Source organism: Pieris rapae, chromosome 13 (assembly GCF_905147795.1).
Source record: "Pieris rapae chromosome 13, ilPieRapa1.1, whole genome shotgun sequence".
NCBI classification, from domain to species: Eukaryota; Metazoa; Arthropoda; class Insecta; order Lepidoptera; family Pieridae; genus Pieris; species Pieris rapae.
The window spans coordinates 2,977,281-3,001,350 of record NC_059521.1 but is presented as its reverse complement, the minus strand read 5'-3'; the positions used below and the strand labels follow the sequence as shown (position 1 = coordinate 3,001,350).

At 30.9% G+C, this 24,070-nt stretch overlaps 3 protein-coding genes across 5 annotated transcripts in view; all 3 read right to left on the bottom strand.

Moving 5' to 3' along the window:
* The window catches only part of LOC111003720 (mitogen-activated protein kinase 7), a 37,967-nt gene extending 29,774 nt beyond the window's left edge, over nt 1–8,193 (bottom strand). Inside the window, exon 1 of one of the 2 annotated variants that reach the window (XM_045630667.1) lies at nt 7,990–8,193. Coding sequence is in view for 1 of the 2 variants with exons in the window: in XM_022274377.2 (XP_022130069.2) it covers nt 4,885–5,086 (202 nt within the window). In the remaining variant the exon portion in view is untranslated. Of the gene's footprint in view, nt 1–4,884; nt 5,102–7,989 lie in introns of those variants that run through there. The other variant, XM_022274377.2, reaches the window with a different exon arrangement.
* A 1,496-nt stretch (nt 8,194–9,689) lies between these two features.
* LOC111003758 (ethanolamine-phosphate cytidylyltransferase) lies at nt 9,690–20,605 on the bottom strand. 2 transcript variants are annotated; one of them, XM_022274435.2, is made up of 8 exons: nt 20,390–20,605; nt 19,702–19,952; nt 19,485–19,551; nt 19,338–19,415; nt 16,913–17,072; nt 12,751–12,939; nt 10,915–11,073; nt 9,690–10,272 (listed from the first exon to the last, which is right to left on the bottom strand). In XM_022274435.2, exons 1-8 carry the CDS (start codon nt 20,437–20,439, stop codon nt 10,096–10,098), a joined length of 1,131 nt encoding a protein of 376 aa, XP_022130127.1. In that variant the 5' UTR covers nt 20,440–20,605; the 3' UTR covers nt 9,690–10,095. The 2 variants fall into 2 exon arrangements, with proteins under 2 accessions (XP_022130127.1, XP_022130128.1); XM_022274436.2 differs by having other exon boundaries at nt 16,913–17,069.
* Nucleotides 20,606–21,263: 658 nt separating this feature from the next.
* Nucleotides 21,264–23,985, bottom strand: LOC111003751 (meiotic recombination protein DMC1/LIM15 homolog). Its single transcript, XM_022274424.2, has 5 exons — nt 23,553–23,985; nt 22,884–23,048; nt 22,610–22,712; nt 22,163–22,330; nt 21,264–21,571 (listed from the first exon to the last, which is right to left on the bottom strand). Exons 1-5 carry the CDS (start codon nt 23,873–23,875, stop codon nt 21,314–21,316), a joined length of 1,017 nt encoding a protein of 338 aa, XP_022130116.1. The 5' UTR covers nt 23,876–23,985; the 3' UTR covers nt 21,264–21,313.
* Nucleotides 23,986–24,070: the final 85 nt, after the last annotated feature.

The following is a 24,070-nucleotide window of genomic DNA, read 5'->3' as shown; positions in this document are numbered from 1 at the left end:
CCCCGGGTATATAAAAAAAGCGTTCTGCCAAAACAATTACTGTATACCAAAATTGAACCGTAAACTGTAACCACAAATATGGTTAAATATTCATTTAAACTAAAATAATTTTATATCAGTAAGAAAATAATATAGAAACTCGTAAACACAACGGGGTCAAGGTGTGTGTAAATTGAGGGCGACACCGCTAATTACTGTTTTAAGACGTTTTGGAAAAACATACTTTTCAAATACAAATTCTACTTGCCTACATGCAAGATTGTAAATCTACTTTGTATATTTGATGGTAAAGTATGGATGCGAGTTCAACACTGATAAACTTAAAATTTGAAAAACAACGTGACAAATTTAAAATTTGTTCTATATAAAAAAATGTTCTACGAGTTCCTAACGATATAATTATTATTCTTGATCATTTTTCATACGTTGCTCTAGTGGCTGGTTAGGAAATTATATATACAATCAAACCTGAGTAAGTGACAACTGGGTAAGCGAGAAAACTATTAAATATTTACCTGGTCCCTTCATTTTGCCCTCTTAAAACCTGTGAGTAACATGAAACCTATAAATGGCATTGTCATTTGTCACATGTGAACCTCTATAAGTGAGACTGATAGAGGTTCAGTTTCAGTTGTGGGCTAATAAATTAAAAAAAAGAATATTTTTTGCTGTCAGGTACCTAATCCGCATTTGGCAAATAAGTATCTTTAGATGAGTAATTACAAGTAAGATCTAAAATATTTTGTTCCTTTTTTAAGTGTTATATTTTTCGATGTTTTGTAAATTTTATGTTCACCGTAGATATCATACATATAGTTAGTTATACATGCATTATCATATCATATTAAGTTTCATAAATAAAATAAAAGTAAAGCTGTATTGACATTGCTTATATGACTTTTGCTCACGTTTAAGCAATCTCAGGCTTTTGTTTAAGCTGCATCAACAAAAAAGAATAACCATAGACAACGAAACGTTCTTAATTTTAATTTCAAAATAAACTTTCCTCAACTCCACGAATGCGATTACAACATAAATATTACGAATATGACATAATAAATCAAGCGAATAAATCAATGTCAAAACCGATCCACAATTAACAACTTTTGCCTTCATTTTTAATAGCTTTAGTTGTGAATCACGTAGCACTTAGTATTCAAGATCTACGACAGATAAACAAATACCTTATTTACCCAAGAATGTGAACACAACAAGTGTTCACCATACTTACACAACCGGAGATAGTGAGTGCCAAAATTCTATTATCGACAAACTGCGTATATTTAACTACCACATAAACTGTTGAACTGCAGGACAATCCTTACGATATAAATTTTTATAGGCGTATAAATAATTTCTCAAAGCAACTCGATTGTCAAAAGACGATGCGATATTGTTAATTATCAAAACACACAGATGTTTGATCGGATTTCCTGAAAACGACTTTAATTACACAATATACGTATGGTTCCGAGAATAATAACGAGTTTGTTAGCGATTCCTCAAACAAACATTCCGTTCTTATGTGCGACAGAATTACCTACCAATACGCCAACGCTCAGTGGCATAAATAGATTCATTTTCTCAGATGGAAATTCAAATTTTATACTAGGGCCGTCATCAAAGGCGCGGGTCCTAGTCACGTCCTATTTACGTTCGGACAAAACGCGTCAGTTACGAAATATTCATTATTCTTTAGACTGTTAAGGCCACATACATTGTTAACATAAAAATTTAGTTGTAAAACACGCGCTTGAAAAGATTTGGTACGCCCAACGTTACTGCTATCCGGTTTAGCGTCTAATGCATTTGGCGTGCCCGCAGGTGGTGGTTATTAAAAAAAAAAAACAATAAATGCATTAGTACGCACAGAAGGATACCCCTTGTCTTACTTTAGCACAGGACAGAGAGCGCTTAAAGTTACCAAGGCACATTCTGGGTCGCAAAGCCAGCGTGTTGAGTGATTGCCTTAAAATGATTAAACTACGCAGAAATCTGTTTGTCCCATAAAATACAAAACCAAATGACATCTTAAAAATGAAAATGTTCTGAAGATTATAATATTAATTTAATTATTTAACTTTCTATTAAGCAAAGAGCCTAAACATTGGTGTATCTTTATTTACAATAAAATTATACCATTTATATTATTAGTTTAAATATTGAGGGCACCGCATTATCCTTATTTGTACGTATATAGAATTAATTTAATACAACATCATGACATGTTTTTTGGTCTTCGATTTAAGGTATCTCTTTTCAGCTTTTCATTGTATTAAATCCTGTAACCAAATGATAGGTCAAAAATATGAGTATTTTTTAAACAACCATGTGAAGAGTCTTCTGTGACTGCTAGTTATATTTTGAAAACGAGTTAATAATCGCGTACAAGAAGAAAAAATAATTACTGCACAGGACACGGCTCGGACAGTTTAACAACGACTACACATTTTAAAACTGCTCCCTTATCACTCCAACGTAGATAACACAGAATAGAAAGTTGAAATATGCAAGGAAAAAAAACTTGTCAAGGATATTGAAATTACAATAAAACGAAATATACAAATAAATTCGAATTACCCATCTAGGACATTTTTTGTATGATTTCTATATAATTTCCCGACTATGTAGTCTTCGGAGTGTAACTGGTATTGATAACCTGTATGATTGAACCTATTTCTTAGCAACTTAACAACAAAAGATGCCTCTTAGCCTAAACTTGAACATTATTTTCTTTAAATTCGTTTCTCTTACTTTTACTCCCCAAGTTTGTTCAGTGTTTTAACTATCTTATCCATACAATGGACAGTCGGTCAGAACATGTAACACCGTCACTTCAGCTGTATTGCTGGACAAAGACATGCATCATTTTGTCTAACCCTGAACTTGTACGATACGACAAGAATCCACCGTGAAGTGTCAACATCAATCCCGTTGGTTTCTTTTGTAGGAAGGAAAAACTTAGTTATTACAGCTGTTTCGCTACTTCGTGATTGTAAGGACGAAATATATTGGTACGAGGCTAGCGCTATAAGGGAACAAACTATATTGATGGGTTAATTAATAACTTGATAACGGTGTCTGGGTCATCGTAATCAACAATAACACTCTTGGCATTGGTGTGCGTGACGCTTCCACCTGCCACAACATTGCATCACATCACAACACACCTTCAACTGACTAATCTACGTACTACAACTAGCAATCTATGTTTTGCGTATGAAAACACAACACGAACCTCAGACATGTAAATTATATCAATAGCACATAAGACAGATTTAATTCAATAAATATATGAAATATTCTATAAATCTTAACATATAAACCAAAGTAGTCAAGGTTTCGAATGGACAATAAATATCAGAAATATTCTGATAGTGGCGATTAGATTTAAAAATGTACAATAATAACAGCAATGAAAAAGGCAACGACATATATACAGGCATTGATGGTCGTAAAAACCGATAGTCGTAACAGATGACGTTAAGCCTTATACAATAGAATTTAGCCTTTGATTTTGGTCTCTATCAAACTGGTATGTTGTTCTAAACGATGTCATCGTAAACAATTTTGACTATACTACACTTAATTCAGATAATATGGATAAGATGATAATAAGATTTGTATGTATATTTTGTGGGTATATTTGTAGCGAATGCTTGCGAAGTTGAGGCACAACAAGTACTGGACCGATTTAAAAAAAATCCCCCTTTGAATGCCACATTATCACTGATTGATATAGGCTATAATATTAAAGAACATATCTAAATATTAAAAAAAAATTTTAAACATTAATGTCCGCCCGCGTTAAAGCAAGGACGGGCCGGAATTAGTAAACTTAATTTTTATTATATAGTCGGAGTTTATTATATAGTCGGATTTTTGTGACGTTGTGCACGCGCATGATAACAATATACTCTCATAATTTTTGCCTAACACGCCAAAAGAAGTATAACTTCAAAACCTAGTTCAAAAGCATCCAAGAATATAATTTAATTCACAGTTGGCAAGTGGCAACCAGAATGCAATTAAATTATCTACATATTTTCAAGCGCCTAATTAAGGTGGAACCGTTAAAAACTACCGCAACTGTAATTAAGAAATAAACATTACAGCTATGAGAAAAAGCATTTGAGCCGTTGTTAAAATTTGTAGACCAATTGTTGAATTTTATTTCTCGCAAATGTTTAAATACAGCTATTAATGAAACTCACTGATAGAATTCTTAAAAATACCAAAAACATCTTCAGTAGAACGAATGTGCATAAACTACATCACGAATTGTATTTATTTATTTAAATAATAATAACTATTGGGATCCGTAGTTTTCTCTTATTTTTAAGTTAATTTTAACTGTTTAGGCAGGCCTAGTCTCTAAGTTCTCTGTTCTTTTTAAAACAATTCTTTGCTATATTTATTTTTTCTGGTATCACTGCCGTGTAATTTGCAATCCAACTCAGAAAGTTAACAAAGTATACAAAGATTAGTTAGAATTTTAAAGTTTAAATATAAACATGATGACGATCTATAAAAAATTATAACAATATAAACAATAATGAACACACATTCTAAACTTTATCATAAATAAATATTTTATAATAATTCAACTAAGTTTTTAACATTTTTATCAACACACAATAAAATCTCATAAAAATTTATCGTTACAATAAATTTTACAACACACCAACATTGCGATGAAGTATTAATGAGATAAATGTATCGTCATCAACAACACTGGACACGTGGAAACGCGGCGTGAGTGAAAAGCTTTCAAATTTCAGAGGCTAAGATTCAAAGACAGACAAATATTTCAAACTGTCATATGGACAGCTTAAAGTTGACGTCTATGAATCCCACCCTTAATGATAGGCTGTATGGCTTTACCGTCGCAGTGCCTGCAGCGCTTGGGCTCCGGTGGTGCGAACTCGTCGCCGAGTTGGCGGTCTGGTACCGGCATGGCCGCGCATCCCGCGCCGCCCTGAACACCATTCACAGTGCGAGGAACGCAGGGCGACCGCTTCACAAGCGGCTCGGTAGCCACTGAGCCTGAACAATCCGCCCGCCCCGGCCGGTAGGCGGCGCCCATGCCCGGTTATTTTGGGCGGGCGTGACTCATACCTCCAACTGCAACGCTCGGTAGCGGCGCCCGCGCATCTTAGGCTTTTCTACGTGTCCTACCTCGCTTATACGCACTAAATTTCTTTTTAAAATCATAATTGTAGTAGTGGTGGGGTTTTAAAATAAATAGCATATGAGTTATTTAAAGCATAGTGCAGCAGTCATGAAACTCAGTAAAATAACCAATTGTAATTAGGATATTTTTAAATCATTGTAAACAATGATTGAAAATGTCATAATCAGTTTTTTATCTAGTAGGATTAATGGATAACTGCACCGGGAGATAATGGTAAATTCTGATAGAAACATTTCAAACTAATTTACATGTTTTTAATAATAATTGTTTCCATGGTACATAATCCAATACATATAGTGAAATATTCTAATATTAGTCTTTCCAATAATTTTGGTATTAAATTGTATACAAGCATTAATTTATTTCACTTTGTTATAAGGCTGAAGCACTAATAAAGCTTTTGATGTAAAAACAATATAATTTGCATTTGCATGAGAAAAAGATTGCTTGCTTTTTATGTCGTTCTCTGGATTCTCTTTGCCACCAGCCTCTTACGATTCAGCATGACATTAAGCATGTATTTTCTAAAAAAAATGAATGCATTTTGACATAATAGGACTATTTCTGTCTTACAGTGCCATCTCCTTGCGACGGATGCCGCGCTTCTAAACACTGACTGGTGCTTTGGCCAAACCGTTATCTAAGGTTTTTCAACCAAGACGTGCGTTTTCGGCTAGATTTCCAGTTCAGTTTCAGTTGAAGGAACCCGTATTTTTTCGTGTTACGTAAATCGTGTCCAAAATACTGTAGTTTCCTTTTCTTAACCGTCATAAGCACTTCTTTGTTTTTCTGCATTATGTACAGCACGGATGTATTTCGTATGCGGTCTGTCCAAGATATTTTAAACCAGCTATAAACCCAGATCTTGACCGCTTCCAGTTTCTTGGACATAGTCTCTGTCAGCGTTCTATTTATTATATTTGCATTGAACTACGTTTTCTATTAAATGCAATCAACATAAACTCTTTTCATAGAGCAATCAAGGTATTCAAATTGTGATTCTTTTTAAAATCTTATAAGGAAAATATCTTGTCTTGCCTCCATTAATAGATGATATGATCTAACTAGTCCAATAGAATAAGTCTTTTGATTAGAATACCCTGATCAACATGGTTAATCTATTAAAAATAATCAATATGACCATTTTAAAGTTATGACCTTAACCCAAAAACAATAATAACCAAAAGCTTTTAACCTTTGGTTAATGTTGTTTTTAAAACCTTGTTTTTGTATAAATTATATTTTTAACTTTGTAAGCATAGCTAAGTTTCTATAAGTCACAATAAATATACCCTACCCACATGGGAATAACTGTATTTGACTGTACAAACACAAATAAATTTTACAATGTTTACATTTAGCTAAATAACAGTGTTTTCCTTCCATATTGCAAAGGAAAGATATTCAACAATTTATCTACATAAATCTTACAGAACAGATGTTACAGAAGTTTACTGTTAATTTGTAAATACATAGAGTAAATAGCAATGCAAATTTATATAGTTAGAACTAATCTTCACATTTTTTGTTGATTGGGAATGTGGTACAATTGTAGCAATGGGTTTATATATTGAATATAAGAAATTTAGGAATATCTGTTCTAGATTGAGCTCAGCCTTTTTTTAGAAATTGTGTGATTAAGAAAATTTGTGAATCTTATTCATGGATGGATACTTTTTAGATGTACTTTTGTTTATTTGAATAGCTTTTTGGTAAGCTAAGATATATGAATGCATCTTGTCCCACGAGACTCCTGAGTTAACACTTAGAGCTAAGTATGACTCCTATATATCAAGTATAAATATATATCTCTGAGTCTACAGTAAGTCTACAGTACAGGTATTTGTGCTGTAATTATTTACAAATATTATTTATGATTAGATTTTAGAAAATTTATTTATTGAAATATACAAAATTTAACAGAAAATATATTGTTTATCAATATCATTTTAATGAAATAGGTGTATATTAATCAGACAATCATATTTTATCAGTGAACCATAAATAATTATGATTAATATTTGAGGTTAGTAGTATTCATCATACTTATAAAACTTGTCTTGGTTTCAGAAATGTATATATAAAAATGATTATCAGACTAAAGCCTTATTTAATTTTAAAGATATGCAATACAGTATGGCTTCCACACAACGTACAAGGTGAAAAGTTTATATAGAAGGCTTTTTTATTACAATATAAAAATTGTATTATATATGTTAGCTGCAAAGTATTTTTTTATTAATAAAAATAAGCAAGCAAAATTACCTAGCTTAGCTTAGGTATACACAGTTTTTTTCTTTAACCCTTAACAACAACTAACATTTTTGAATTATAACTAACCCAGCGTTGTCATTTTATATTTATAATGTTAATCATTTCAAATAATCGAATGTGTAAAACAATTAAGAGAAAATATGTACCTACAGTGTAATTTTAACAAAAATGCCGGTATTTAAAAAAGCAAGCAAATGTAATATTTTGTGTTTTCATGTTTTGTCTTGGATGGGTCTCAGATTGAACTTAGGACATTTAAATTAATCGGAATAATCGAAGAGATATTTATAACTTCACTGCTGATGCGTAGTGTCCAGTTACACATTGCAGTTAAACTAGTGAAAGGAAATACTTCAAGAAGAAAACCGGTAAAAATTAACATTTAGTATGATTTATTAATCATTATTTTACTATAATAAAACCAGACACTGGCGATATATATACGAAGTTTAAAAATATTTTGATAAATTCAGACAGATTGAATGTGATGGGCGGCTGCCTTGCAAAATATAAAGACGTACCTGTAACTCGATAAATGTTGTTATTAATCCTCTTTCACGCTGAAATATGCTGCACAGTGTCCAATTTTGTTTTAATTCTATTACACCACGTCACACACTGCATTAAAAAGAATTTAAAATCTTGAGTAAGGATACGTTATGTAGTTATTTACTTCATTTTTCTGCCATTTTGAGATGTTGTCTATTTGCTCTGACGGTTGACAATGACAGATCAGTACTTGTGAGATTAGAATCTGCTACAGTAGTCCTAAAACTTATTAATAATCTGCGTCAACAGAGGTTATCCATAGGTATTACAAAATCACGGAAGCGGTATGAAAACCAAGGGTAAGATAAAAAGTGGAAATTCAGATACAAGATGGTAAAAAATTGCAATTTTCTTATTTCTACAAAATGACTTATATTGCTGGAGGTAAGATGCGGAGGGGTAAATCATTTAAAACCCTTTTAAATGATTTACGCAGCTGGGAACTCCACAATAGAGTCCTTCATGAAAAATGTTTCAAATTTCGACTAATAAACTTTTTATTTCATATTTTTTGTGAATATTCTAAAAAAAAACATTTATTTTGGCACCGCGTTCCTCTTAATCTAACCCTGCAGACCAAACTTATTTCCTGCTTCATGATTACTTTTTATTGTTACTTTCTAGATCCAAAGATTTGGATTATTTAACTAACCTTTTGGTTTTGTCAATAACTTTATATATTTTTATCACTGCGCTTTACTTTGATTCTTCAAAACTACATTCATGTATAAATAGCTCTAGTTGTTCTGTTTATTAAACACTGTAACACTGACTTATTGCTGTTGGGTTTATAGAACCCTCTATCTTAAAAGGGATGAGACACCTACATATTTTCTGTGTAAGTTAAGGGGAAATGAAAATATTGATTTCTGTGAGATAATTTAATTGAATAATCTATGTAAATATAAATAACATTAAAAAGGTGACTGCACCAAGTATTTTAGCCATGATAACTATCTAAAGCTATATCTAACTGTAATATACCAATTTTTACAAATATTAAAAATAACAAAAACATATTTACAAAATAATGTACTATGACAGAGTAATAAAATTTAAAATGCATAAACTAAATTTACTATATATTAATATTTGGTGATAACTGGCATGTGGTCTTACCACTTTATGGGTAATTAAAAACATAGTACCCCCAATAAAATTTCATTTTAGTAAATAATTTGGATGACTTATCTATTTTAATAAAATATATTTTTCCTACAAGTTTTTATGATAAAAACATAATATTTAGATATAAAGGGTAAGATTTCAAAACCAGAGTTAGAGTGAACTTTAACTCACATATCTCAAAATCCAAGACTAATGGCTAACTCTCATTTCTGTCTTACCATACCTTGATTTTGTGGATTAATTATAGGATTTATTTTGTCAATAATTGTAATTATTTAATAGATCAAGAACTATATCATAATTTAGCACTTTGTTTAGAAGTTTTCATAATTAAATAAAGATTATTCAATAACCTGGTGATAACATTGTTTCACTAAATTAAAATGGTTTTTGCACAGTTTTCTGTACTGTACTAATGTTCCTTTTAGTACAGTTTACTGCTTTTGCATTCTATGTATAGTATTTTATTTGCAAATCTGGGTATAAAATAGAATGTATATGGGTATAACTAGAATGTATAACTAGTATGCCTCATCATAAATAAATGACATTGAAAATTGATCAAATAAATGAGTTAAAGAGAGCTGCAAAAAAAAAACAAAAAATAAATATCTATTAAATGCATGTCAGAGACAAATAAAAAATATGGAATGATTGTTTATGTTTTAACTAAAATTTTACTTAAAATATTTATTCGAGTAAACATCTGTCAGATGTCAAGTTTGGCGTAACATTGACATTAAGGTATGTCGATAGCGCTTGAAAGCAACATGAACAGCCTATGTGAATTGTAAAATGAGCCTAAACGTAGATAATAAAGACGCCAGTTCAAAATGATAATTCAAAGTATTATTAAATCTTGCTATGATAAGTATTGTAACCAACATCTAAGAATTCTTTTTATAACATTTCTATTGAAATTCAACATTTATTTATGCATATTACTGAATTTACACAACTGTTTTAGCTGTCTTACAGTCGCCATTTAGCTGTTTCTTTGCTGCTGATTTTAGTACAGCCATTTCTTTTTTCTCTTTTTTTGTGTTCCTTTCTTCAAATTCAAGCCGATGACGAATTATTCTTTGCACTATATCTTCTGTGGTCATTGTGTTGCCAGAGTTCAAAATCTGAAAATAATTTAATACAATTACTGATAATATTACTAAACATTACTTTTTGTAAATCACATCTGGCTCGATGACGCCGACGGTATCACACATCACAAAATTATAAAAGTAATTAGTACTTTAGTTAATGCATTAATTATTATTAAAAGCAAAGTTTTACTATTAAAACAAAGTCGAGAGAAACTTTATCCTTCCGTTTCTTCACTATACTACACTAATGAAATATATTCGCGTTTAAATTTAAATTAAAAGTTTTATATAAATTTGTAGTACTCCTGTAAATCAGAGACTGGAATATAACTTAACACTATGACTTAGGGAGCGTTCAACTCTTACGTAACGAATTTAAGCGCTACAATGGGAGGCAGGGACTGAATTATATGTTGTTGTTAATATTATTTTCGACTTTCCGATACTTTACACCATATAAATGGCAACTTTAAGGAGTAATAAGTACCTGGGTGGTAATGAAACGTACCTTTTAATGATATGTACCGTACTATTTGGTACAGAAGAACGTTACGGCGTATTACATGGGGGGGGGGGGTCAAGAATCGTCAAAAATTGCGTGACGTATTACTTGACCGCTCCCTTATTCATTCGAAGCAAATTGACTAAAGAATACTGGATCTAATATGTTACCTTGAAACACCCCCGTTGTTTAGGGACTGTATAAGGATCTGAGCCGTCCGCGTCCAATGCGATAGGCGTAGCGCCGTGACATACAACATCCACGTTGAAGTGTTCCATGAGCTCCGCTGTCACGCTGTATGGTGCGCCTATTACCACCTCATGGACATACTGGAATTAAAAAAATTAATATAAAATTTATTTTGATTAAATGTTCTTTAGCGGGTAGGATTTTTAATGATCAGAAACCGACCACCACACTCTAACTTGAGCTGCCGACACTAATTTTGTAATAAAATTAGGTGATTTTCTTTATAATTTTTATCATAGAGTGTATACTTAATTTCTAAAGCAATTGAACAATATATAGAATTAATCTATCTAAAAACAGTTGAATGAATATCATATAAAAATCTTGTATAGGACAGCAAAATTATAGTTTTAGGAAAAATTTCAATGTTTTTTCTTTAAATTAGTAAGTTGTATTCTTTAAATTACAATTATGACAAGAGGGTAAATGACAAATGAGAGTAAAAGCAAGACAAGACCGTTCAGAAATCAAATTAATAATAATAGTTAGTAGAAGTTCAGCATACAATAATATAAATAATCTGTCTACAATTACTGTAGAATAATTTAATATATTATTAAAAATATATTATTATTCAGTTATTCCTGTTAGTTTATATTATATTATAATTTATTGTTTCAAATGTTTAAAAAATCAGAAAACTTTACTTATGAAAACAATTAATTGAACTATAGATTATAAACTATCACAGACGTCAGATAACAAAAATGTAAAACATAATTTCTAAACCGATTTGAAATTAAATTCACTTAACATTAAGTTAACGTAATATCTCTTTGTATGTTTATTTTATTTAAATATAATAAAAGCAATTTAATTGTTTAGGAGTTATAAACTCCTAAACAATTAAATTGTGTAATAATTTAATGGCAATTAATAATAATCAACTGAACAATATATCTGTTTTAGACATCACAATTGTATTGTTAATAGACTGTATACAAACAATGACAATTGTAGACATTGTTTCCATGATAAATAACATACAAATATATGACCTGTTGATGATCGCACTAATCGTCAACGTTTTAATAGATCATCTAATTAAATTTATTGAGTATACTTATAATAATTAAAAAAAAGTTTTTATTCATTTTTAATACAATAAACATAATGAAATATTTAAAAGGTCAAAAGGGTAATGCCCCTTTCTATAGACCTGCATCACAGCTGGGGTATTTTTTATGGCAATTTACTTATAAATAATTTTTTATGACATTTTTTTTATATAAGTATAAAGATTCGTCTAAAACATTCTCAGAAGCAGTTATTAAACGCATTTGTTCACAAATGCAACATTCTAACTAAAGCAAACTGTTGACATACACAACAGTTTGTTTAATAATAATTTAATAACATTAGATTTTATTTAAATAAATAAAATATATATTAGTAACTAGTAAATACTATCATCGTCGTATATGAAATTGATTTAAAAACACAAAAATGATATTAATTTATTCACACTGTTTAATTTTACTCTTACGAAACACGTCTTCTAAATTTAAAAATACTAGAATATACAACTTGAACATAGTTATCGATTTTCAAGCCACTTAGACCTAATTTCACGATGTCGAATTCAGGATGCGGTATGCGCGCGCATCGTAAAAACTCACTCTCATCATTTTTCTCCATCGCGCCAAAAGAAGTATAACATCAATAAGAATTCACATATTTTAATCAAAATTAATATTTAAACATGAGACAGATTTGTTTTGAAAACATATATTAAAACCATAGAACAACAAACTTACCTTACAAGCGAGTACAGACAAGACACGTTCGTGGAGATTCATAATGGGATAATTGGATCCTTTGTAGCGGTTCACCTCAAGGTCAATGTGAAGGCCGACGATCAGGAAGTCACCATGCGCGTGCGCCGCCTCTAAGAAATCTAAATGACCCACGTGGAATAGATCGAAAGCACCTGCTACGTATACCACCTGAAATTATGTTTTAATTATTAGACAACTAATAAATACATACAAAAAAAATTATCTAAATTTCTTCGCTATCAAAAAAATCATAATTACGGATCCACTGAAACCTAATTGTCTACTTATAAATATAATATAAAACCCAAGCCAATAAACAAATCGATATTATTAGTAATATATCTCCCGACAAAGTTGGCAAGATTTCTTATGACTCTTAATACGCAGAAGTTTTTAGCTTATTTATTATAGTATATACTACAACATCGCGAAGATTCCCAACCATAGAAATATAGCACAGTACTCTGTAACTTCTTATATATTGACGCTTTTTATGTTGAATATACGGTATACCATCGCAAGGTTTCGTCTTAAACAATACAGAACTACAACGAAATTGCATAAATCATTTCTATCCTTATTCAATGTTACGTGCTACGTACCAATCCGCAATATCCATACTAACAACTAGGAACCTATCTCTGGCTGTACCTCAAAGTTGCAAAGGCTCTAGCCTCTAAGATTGCCGTCATAAATCGCATAAATTCTAACATTATTTATATTCGCAAATCACACTTACCGCTATCAAGAATACAAATCACAGTTAACGCGATGTTAAATGTGATGTGTATTCTTGCCACTATGAATTGTTCAGAAAGAAACTGGAGTGACCTGCAATGAAGTCAAAAGCCTAAGACTGATATTGCTGGTATTTTCTATTCCCGTCCTAAGATAACTCAAAATTGTAATTTTGTAGTTTTAGTCAAATTTCATAAACAAACATATTATGTGTTAATTACCTTACGCACTATCAATATGGATTAATTGATAACATTCGACAAATCTTAATCTAGAAAATATTTATAAATTTTTGAAGCTAAAGGAAATATAATTTTATTCAATCTTCGAGCCTACAAACGCGATGTTAAAATATTTTGTCTGACCGAAGGTATAGCACTTCTAAAGTGTATTAGTATCTATATATTGCTTAATATCATCGTGCGCATGAGTTTCACAAGTGACATTTGATCCCTAATCGTAATTTAAAATAAGTATTGCTTGTGCGACTTCGCGATCGCGTTTAAATATTGGGGCGACGTAGTCGGGAAGCGTCAATATTTTTTTTTTATTTATTAAGTTTGCGACATCATATATAGTACTAAATCTACGAAATATTTTAAAAAGTCTTCCATCTATTCATATATATATAGTCATAAAAGTATGACACTTAAAGTAAACATAACTCTTACAAAAAATATTAATTAAAACATAATATATAAGATAAAATTACCAGATTTTTTTTGTAAAGCAGAAAAAAAACATCAGCAAAACTTTGAATTAGGTTCGATAAAGGCACCCAATATTGCTTTCTCTAAAAGAGATCAGCCGAACATATCCAGCTCCTGATAAACTGTGTTCAATCTGTTAAAATCGCTAAGAATTCATACGAGAGGTGCCTGAACTTTGAAGGAATTTGGAAAATATTGCTGATTCGAATACGTTCAAAAATTATTACTAGTACACCGGGTAAGTGAAACACGGATTTCGATAATGTACATGAATAAATATCAAAACTTCATTTAACAAATGAATCTCGTGTATTAAAATTAAACGCAAATTAAAAATGACCTCTGAACCAACTTGTTCGGAACGATATTAGTTTTTACCGACCGTGATTCAAGGTTTTTTTTATTCATACAATTACGGAGCACTACAATTACCAAATATTATGAAGGTTAAATGAGAAACAGGAAAAGTCTAACCAAAAATGTGTATTTCAACAAATATTTAACAATTAACATCTACAAAATCGCGATTCAGTTATAGATTCATCATTCAGACGCCTTAAATTTCTATATTTGTTTCGTGATGAATTGTTTATTCCATTAGGCAAGTAGGTGATCAGCCTATGTGCCTGATACACGCTGTCGGCTGTTTAAGACTAAGTTTAAACTAGGTTTCGTTACGATGTTTTTCTTTACCGCACCAACAAATTATTAATGTGCACATAGAAAGTCCATTGGTGGACAGTCGGGATTCGAACCTACGACCTCCGGAACTAATATCGCACGCTGAATCCACTGGGCCAACACTAGTAAATCATCGCCGTATGACTTAACAAGATAACACGCAATATTTTATTCGTAGACATTTCGTCGAAATTCAACGGATTCTTGACAATGTAATTTTAAAAATAACACTTTGAGAGCTGTACTGCAAAAAGAAATTTGACTCTCATTAATACTACGTAGTACATATATTCTAGTCAATATAAAACCTCAATTCATCTACTTTGCACCCGTATTCAAAGAATTCTATTTAAAAAAACATTGAAGTGAGTTATGTCTCCTAACCTTAGTTAAGTTACTTATGTAAATTACATTTCATAACTCGATAATAAGAAACTTAAGAAACCAGAGATAGATTTTAAAATAACAAGCATTTAAGTAACCACGAGGGAGAGGGCCAGACTTTAGTAAATAACAGTTTGATCAATTATCGTTTTTTTTTATTTATAATATTATTATGTTTTAAGAATTATACATAATATTTATTTCGAAAAGAAGGCCGTAATATATATAAGAGTACGCGACTTTAGTCTATCATGTCCAACGAATTTAAAAAAAACAAAAAAGCATCACAACCCAACCCTTAGTTCTATGCTACTACTGTGTTGTTTTAAATTATTAAATACAGTTGACAGTTAGCCACAAAGCTATTCCTTTATTTGAACATAAGAACGTATAACAAAAGACATTGTGTATTACTTAATTTTTGTCGTCATGCAAAACGAATTCATGTCTACCAAAGTGTTCACGGTTTTTAGCATTTGTTTAACCAAAGTAATAGACCTTCTATTGCCACAAATACATTTACATATTTCGCCATTTTTTTTTGTATGAAAAACTACGACTCAAAATATTTATAGTATAAAAACGTTTAATACACTGATATAAACACAAATTTATAAAATTAATTACATATCTCGACGAGTACTGCGTAGTCATCTTATTTATTAAATATATGTAGCTAAGTTACAAAGATTTATCACTGATAGTTGCAAGGACTACGTAAATTCGAAAAATAGCGGCATTATCTATCCTTGACCTGATATTTCTGTATCTATGCCGTAATATTTTTTTTAATAATATCATCAGCCTTCTACTGACACACGCCGTAATTTTTTGGGTCTAAGGCATCCCAGTTTCCTCACGGTGATTTCCTTCACTGTACGAGCTAGTATAACGTGGTCAAATATAAAACTATACCCAAGGCGCAAGACACAGCCGAAACCGAACCTACAACTTCAAGTTGTAGTCATTGGTCGACATGGGTGCTATATGTATATCTATACTTAGATTTTTCATTCCGTAGAATTGACATTTCATAAGTGTTGCTACTAAAAAAGTTCTCCACCGAAAAATACAAATTTTACCCATTTCAGAGAAAAAAAATGAAATGCTATGTATTGTTATGTTTAACAACAAGAAGGTTTAAATATTTACTAAATCATGTGAGCTAATACAAAAATAACAAATATTTCAATATCATAAACAATATATCGAATCAACTATAATGACTACATTTTATCCTTAAGCTGGCATCACTGCCTACAAATCCAGGTTCGAAAACATTTTTAATAAAATACGATATATTATCTACCTTTACTTGTGCGTGTTTACTGTTTGTGATGAAAAGGGACGTAATTGTCACTCGCCGTTAAACCACTTTTAATATGGAGCACCGCAATTAATAAAATGGATAAATTCACTAACAAATAAAACGTATGTACAAACTCAGATGTTCAGACTCGTAATGAAATTGAAAATTGTGCCCGGCCAAAAAGGTTTACCATCTCTGACATGTCAAAAAATGATAGCTGTCAGAATTCTACGAAATTAAAAATCGGAGTATACCTATATCCATACAAGCCACCGGCATATCATTTACATACCAATAGTATATTATGAACAAGTCTTACCTTGTCAGTTGGCTTAGGTGACAACCCGCTGCTAAATTGTATAATTTTTTGTGTAGTCGGTAAGAATTGTGAACAGCCTGTATACGGTGACCTTGCTGTGCTGTCTGTGCCGAGATTCGAGGAATGATCTAGTGCGACCGTGTACTCTTTGTCACCTCTCCTAGAAGGTAATAAATACTATTATTTTTCTGAAAGTATAAAGACATTTTAGTCGTACCATAAAGAAACAACCAAAATAATGTATTAGTCATATTAATAAACATAACTTAAACTAATTTAGTAATGCTCGCAAGTATCATTTCTTGAACATTGGCAGAGCCAGCAACACCAGAGAGAGAGAATATAAAACATTTGTATTTGAAACTGTTGAATTGACCACTAAATATAGTTTAATGTTGGCAACACCGAAAAACTTGAACTTCTTTTTTCGCATCTATGGCGTTGACAAGTGTTACTATTTTTATGAAAAGAATCATAATAAAGTATCGCTATAACCCTTTATAGGTCTTGGCTATATTGCATCTGTTTCTTTGATTATTTCTATTTCATACCTGTCTAAACAATGATTTTTTGTCTGCCACATGCCGGCTTCCTAACGATGTAATCTATCACTGTATGAGGGTTATATACACTGATTAATCGAGATAACGATTATCGTTTTTACAATACTTTAAAATACTTATAGTAACTAATTAAGTTATCGTGTTTTAAACAATGTCAAAGGTTACACTGTTCTCTTTTTATTTTGTTAATTATCGATAACGTTGTATTATTTGTATTAACATAAGTATAATCACTATATTATGTTATCCTTAGTTTTCATTTGTTTTTATATTTTTTAGTAGACGTATATTTTGTGTCTGACACATTTTGACTAATGTCAGCATCCTTCACCATATCAGCATGTGTTAAATACGAAGTTAGGAAAATCATTTAATGGATTCCCGGGATTTGAATGCACGCCCTCAAGTTCTACGCTTAAGCCACTATTCTCCATCAAAAAGAATAATACAAACATCGGCTTTATGGATAGATGTAAAAAATACACTAGAATAACTATGAATGAAAATACATGGTTGCAAAGATTATTACCGTATCATATAGCCATACTTCGTTATCAATAATCAACTATGTTGTTACGTGTAAACTATAATTGACTTCAAATTATGAAGTGTTTAGAATTAAAATTTATACTGGATTTAAAAATTAATTTATTTTTTAAGGAGCTTAAAATACGGTTACTCCCAAGCCACAGAGTCTGGGTCTAAATAAGCCTATGTTTCATAATTCCCAAGTATAAATTTTGTTCGGGCCTAAACAGTGTGAAGTATAGTCCGTTTTAATCCTAAACCAAACTGTAGTTAAAAAAACGTAAATAATTTAATACATATTATTTAGTTACATTTTCGAAATTTCAGAAAAGCACAGTTAAAGAATATAATAAGGGTTATTTGTCGTCGTAGATTTTATTTAAATATATGTATATAAATATATACCTATATGAATGACTGGTTTTCTATGTGAACTTCATAGAGTTCAGAAAACTAGTTTTGGGAAGGTATTTATTTAAAATCAGAAATATTACAGAATAAACAAGCCATAAGATTTCTTAAAAGCAAATCCTGCAATATCAGAAGGTATACAACCTACGGTCTTTAGGACGATTCACGATAAAAAAATACCTCCATATAAGTTACTATTTTTTTAAATAATAACTTAGTAAAAAAAATACATTATTTTCTGGTTATAATGCAAAAGCAAAATGCTATTTTTTTAATTTATCTAGAAAACATACATATATTTTTACGACTGGCAACAAACTTACACATGCCATAAAAATGTGCGAATATGAGTCGTTAATCTTTTGGCGTCATGAGTTTTCCAATAAAAGCTGAATAAGTCATTATATTGAATTACGTTTGCATTGATAAAATACTCCAAGATTTATGATTTGTGATACATTATTATGATGTACTTATCAAAGAAAATAATTATCAATTTTCATTAAGAACAATTATATAGACCATTGGATATTATTTTTATGGAGTATTTTTGTGTATAATCAATATTACATACTATACACACATATAATATTGCTTGAGTAACCAAAGAATTGTCAAATAAATTTTTAACAATCAGACCTAAAGGCTATCTTTGTAGAACAATTATCTTGAATAAAAAAAACTAAAAAATATTGAAATTAAAGAGGGCAGAGGATAAGTCACAGGGAAGAAAAATATCATTTGTAACATCATATAATAAGCAGCAATAAAAGTTTTCTTAGCTCTAGCAAACTTTTTGTTTTAGTATGCATTATAATTAAGTCCGTTGCTGAAATAATAATATGTAGACAACTGTGTTTCAAGATGTGAATGACAATCAAAAGTATATTAATTAGTAACAGAATATAGGTAATTAGTCTTACTTGAAATGTTCTCTTGTAAGTAATAACATTCGCCCAACAAGGTCTGTTGTAGAAACACCAGCTGTTCTTGATACTTCCCTATAAGACATTAAAATTAATAGTTTTTTAAAGTTTATATAGAATTATATTTATTTTCAAAATAATTACCTATATTTACCAGCAGTTTTGACTAAGTGATATGTATCTATGCCTTCAGCTGTAACTGTAATATCATCTGAAATACATAATACTTAAAATTAATACAATATTTATAATAATGTCTGAATTAAAAATTATTAAATATGATTTAAAGTTGAAAATTTAATAAAAAATACTGAGTATGTAAAAAAAAATCAGTAAAAACTATAGGTAATTAAACCCATACCTCCATGGACACAAAAGTCACATTGGTATTTATCTAAGGTCTCTAGTGTTGTGACATAGGGTGCACCCTCCACCACTTGATCAACCCATTTAATTGCCCGAACCATTTTGTACCGTTCTTCCTGTGTAAACACTGGTGGACCTTTATGTTTTGATATTTCTTCATCAGTGTGAACACCCACAATCAAGACATCACCTAAAGCTTTAGCTTGGCGGAGAGAATTAGCATGGCCAAAATGAACCATGTCATAGCTGAAATTATAAACAATTTGCAAATAAATATATAGTTTAATAGTATACTTATAAAAAATTAAATTTTAATATGCTTACTTATAAGCTTTTATGTACCTTGAAAATAATTTTAAACTAAATATAACCAATAATAATGTATTTGATATTTAAAGGTCACTCAACAAAGAAATATATTTGTTCTATATTATGAAAGTTGTTACTACATCTAGATTAAGTAGTATTTTTATTTAAATACGATTTATTTATATAAAAACAAATTTCCGAATCAATGAACAGTCGGCGCAATAGTTCTCCTACAATTTATAACACAACATAATTATATATATTTTATTTCCATAAAGTTTTACGGCATCAATCAATATTATAGTTAAAACATTTTTTCCTGTGGCAGAAATAATTAATAAATCAATATAGAGAAAAGCAATTTTTTTACTTACCACCCATCACACCAAACACGTATTATCTTCTTTTCATTATTTTCACCCATTATATAATTTTTGTAAAGTGGTGATTATACACAAGATCAGTTTTTTTTATTTTGTATATAAGATTATTATGATGTGAGATTTAAATACGATATATTATTTGCGTTCAATTTACAATACTGACTTCTGCACACCCGTAAATTCACTCAGGAACTGACATATTGTCAAATTCGATTTACATTTTACATAACAATTTGACAATTGACTATTGGCTCTAAAGAAATTTTAATTTAATAATAATTTTTGCATACTTTTAAATTTTAAGCGCGACAATAAATGAAATCTTCAAAATATTTAATATATTTCTAATAGATTTGATTAGTTAAATCAATTTATGGTATTCCTTTTTTTACTTTTACTTTGTACCTAAATATAACTAATATCCATTAAATTAAATTGAATTTGTGAGTAGCGGTTTATCTAATCACGAACCCACGCCTCATGGACACAATTGGCTCAATAGTGTCACGCCACTATACGACGAGAAGGCGACTCTCAACGGACTTTGACGCAACGTGTGCCTTGATTTGAAATTCTTTATAGGGTTAAAATGTTATCACTGCACTGCACTGATTCACTCACTCTACAAGTAATTAATTATCGTCTACAATCTACGAACAAACGTAAGAGTAAGATCGAATATAGAACATAGAACCGTAAACTCGACTAAAATAAATAAAATGAAAGGACATTAGTTTTATATGTATGAACATATGTTTAAAACTATAATTGTTAACATGTGATGCCGATGTACTTATTAAAACAAATTATTCAATCACTGCAGAGAATTTATAAGTAAAAACTGTAAATAAGTCTTCCTGTAACCAAGACTATTCCGGCTTTATTATATTGCTTATAAAAATATTACACAGTTGTCTAATCTTTAGCATCCGCGACCCCTCCACTCGTAATTGAGAACGTTGCTTCGCTCTCAGGCAAATCTGGAGAATCGTATATTTTTGCGATACGATTCTCACCTCGACCTTTTCGTAGGGATATTCTTGTAGTAGATGCATGGGCTAAAATGTTGCCCCCAATAGGCTTTTTGGGGTCTGCCTGAAAGGATAAAGTAGCCCCAGGATCGGACGTCATCTGATTTGTAATAAATACCGCTACGTTGTATTCTTCAGATATCTGAATGAATAATAAGAGTCATAATATACATTTAAACGTTTATAAAAAACAAAATTATTTTATTAGACGTTGATTTATGGCGATTTATTTTTTTTAAATTATCATATCCGGTTTCTTTAATTGAGAGGCAATACGTACCCGGATGCTATTATCTATTATTAACACGCGCTTGGTTGATTAAACATTGCTGTCTACGACCCAAAGTGATAAAATTCATACCACTACTCAAGTTAAAACCTATTAAATATAAACTTGTATCTTCGAACGTCGAAATGGTTGAAATCACGTTGGTTTTATGATACCCGATATTATATTCCTACTAGTCTACTTTATAGGTCTTCAGCCTAAAACACCCCGTAATTTTGCGTTTTAAACGTTCAGTTTTTTTACAAGGATTCTTATGTATTCTTGGCATGAGTATATAATATATATTATAGGAAAAAACTCCATTGTTGCACAGCCAGCTAGGCTGATTTCAATTTGCGCAATTACATATAGTTCTTAATATCGCTGATATCAAAAATTGTGATGGTACAAAAAGTAAAGTATTTAAATCAGTAACACACGTACTTATTAACATATTTAACGAACCTTCTGTAATCTAGAAAGAACTTGAGCTAACTTCTGTTGTCGGTCTGCTAGTTCTCCACGCCCAGAGAAGTCAACCCTAAATAGGGCCATTATGGAGTCGATAATGAGGAGTTTGAAAACTCCCGCCTCTTCATGAAATTTCGCGGCAACAAAATCTAGTAATTCCGCCTGCGACAATTAACTTAGTTAATCTTATGCACAAGATATGGTCAGGCGTATTCAAATATTATATTAGTTTTATATGTTATCAATTCTGTATAAGGTTGTTAGTTTTTTTAAGTATGAATTATTTCACATCATAAATTAGTATTTTCTATGTTAAGTCAATAGATATTACTAGCACTAAAATTTGCCATTTTGCAAAATTAAAAATATATATTGTTATACTATAATTTATGTTAGCTGTATGATTACGAAATAAAGAAATAATACTCGGCTAGAAATTACCTGATGTTCGGAAGTATAAGCTCGTGCATACAAAACATTATCCAATACGCCATTTTGATCTAAATTAAATCTATCTGCTATCGGCCTTAACCTGTCGGGGCGACTGTTTCTTTATTAAAGAAATATATTGTTAATATGACATATGAATCTAATTAATGAAAAGAAAGAATTGCTTAATTTTATTTTTAATTTTTTTTAATATTTCATCCAGTACGAATCCCTGGAAATTATATCTATGTTTAAAAGCTAGCGTTTTAAAATTACAAAAGGATACAAGGTATGCTCTGTATCAAGGAACATGACCTTCCCACCGCAATAGCTACCATTAGGAATTTGCGTGGTAACACATAGTGTATGTGACAGTTGTGTTTTGCCAGTTCTAAATTCACCAAATACTTCTGTTATAGCCATCGACTCTATGCCACCCGCAAGGAGCTTGCTTAAACAGTAAAAATTTAATAATAATATTAATAGGAGATGAGGAGGAAAAAAGTTACTTCACTTACAATTAAGATAAATAATATTTTGTACATAGGGGCCGTTCATAAAATACGTCACACTGAAATCAGCTTTTTTCGACCGCCTCCCCCCCCCATTGTCACGTTGTGTCACACTTTTTGTGACCCCCCCTAGAAATATTTCGTCACAAAAACTAAGACCCCCCCCCCCCCTACTGAGTATGATAAATTCTAGAGAAATAGTATTTTCATTTGTTACTGAATCGAGAGCGCAGGGTACGTGGAAACGTTACTCTCTCAAGTATTGGAAAAACAAAGAAACCCGTTGTGAGCGCTCATGACATGTAATAAACGGCGAACGTCACGCTGCCCTATACCCCCCCTCCCCCCTTGTCACATCTTGTCACACTCGGCCAGACCCCTCCCCCCTTGTATGCGAACGTAGTTTATGAACGGCCCCATATGATATAACTGATGTTTCTTACTCAAGTTCACTGCTGCCAGTACTTATTTTAAACACTTGTTTTCGTCTATCGCTAACTTCCAGTGCTGTCATAAATCCGAGAGTAACTACTTTGAGACATGCTTCCTTTATTTTTTCTACTTTCGTATCCGAAAACCCTTTTATATTAGATAATTTTTTCTTTGTTGACATTTGGATACCTTTTATCGTACAAATTCCCGCACCTTTCAGTTTTTTAATGTCGGCTACATTGATTCCATGTTTTTGTAATATATCTACATCTTGGAAAAAACTTTCTTCTTCATCGTTTTCGGAAATATTTTCATCAAGCGCCTGATCCATCATAATATTACTAATCGAAAGGTGATTATGTCTTTAGATTGAATGTATTTTAGTAAGTAATTGGACAGGTATTTAAAAATATTATTATTCAGAAACTTACAACACCAAGTTCAATGATATCAATTTTAATTAAAAATCTATCTCCAATTTTGCATGGTTCAGTTTCCCGCCTAAAAAGTGACATCTTTTTTTAATTTG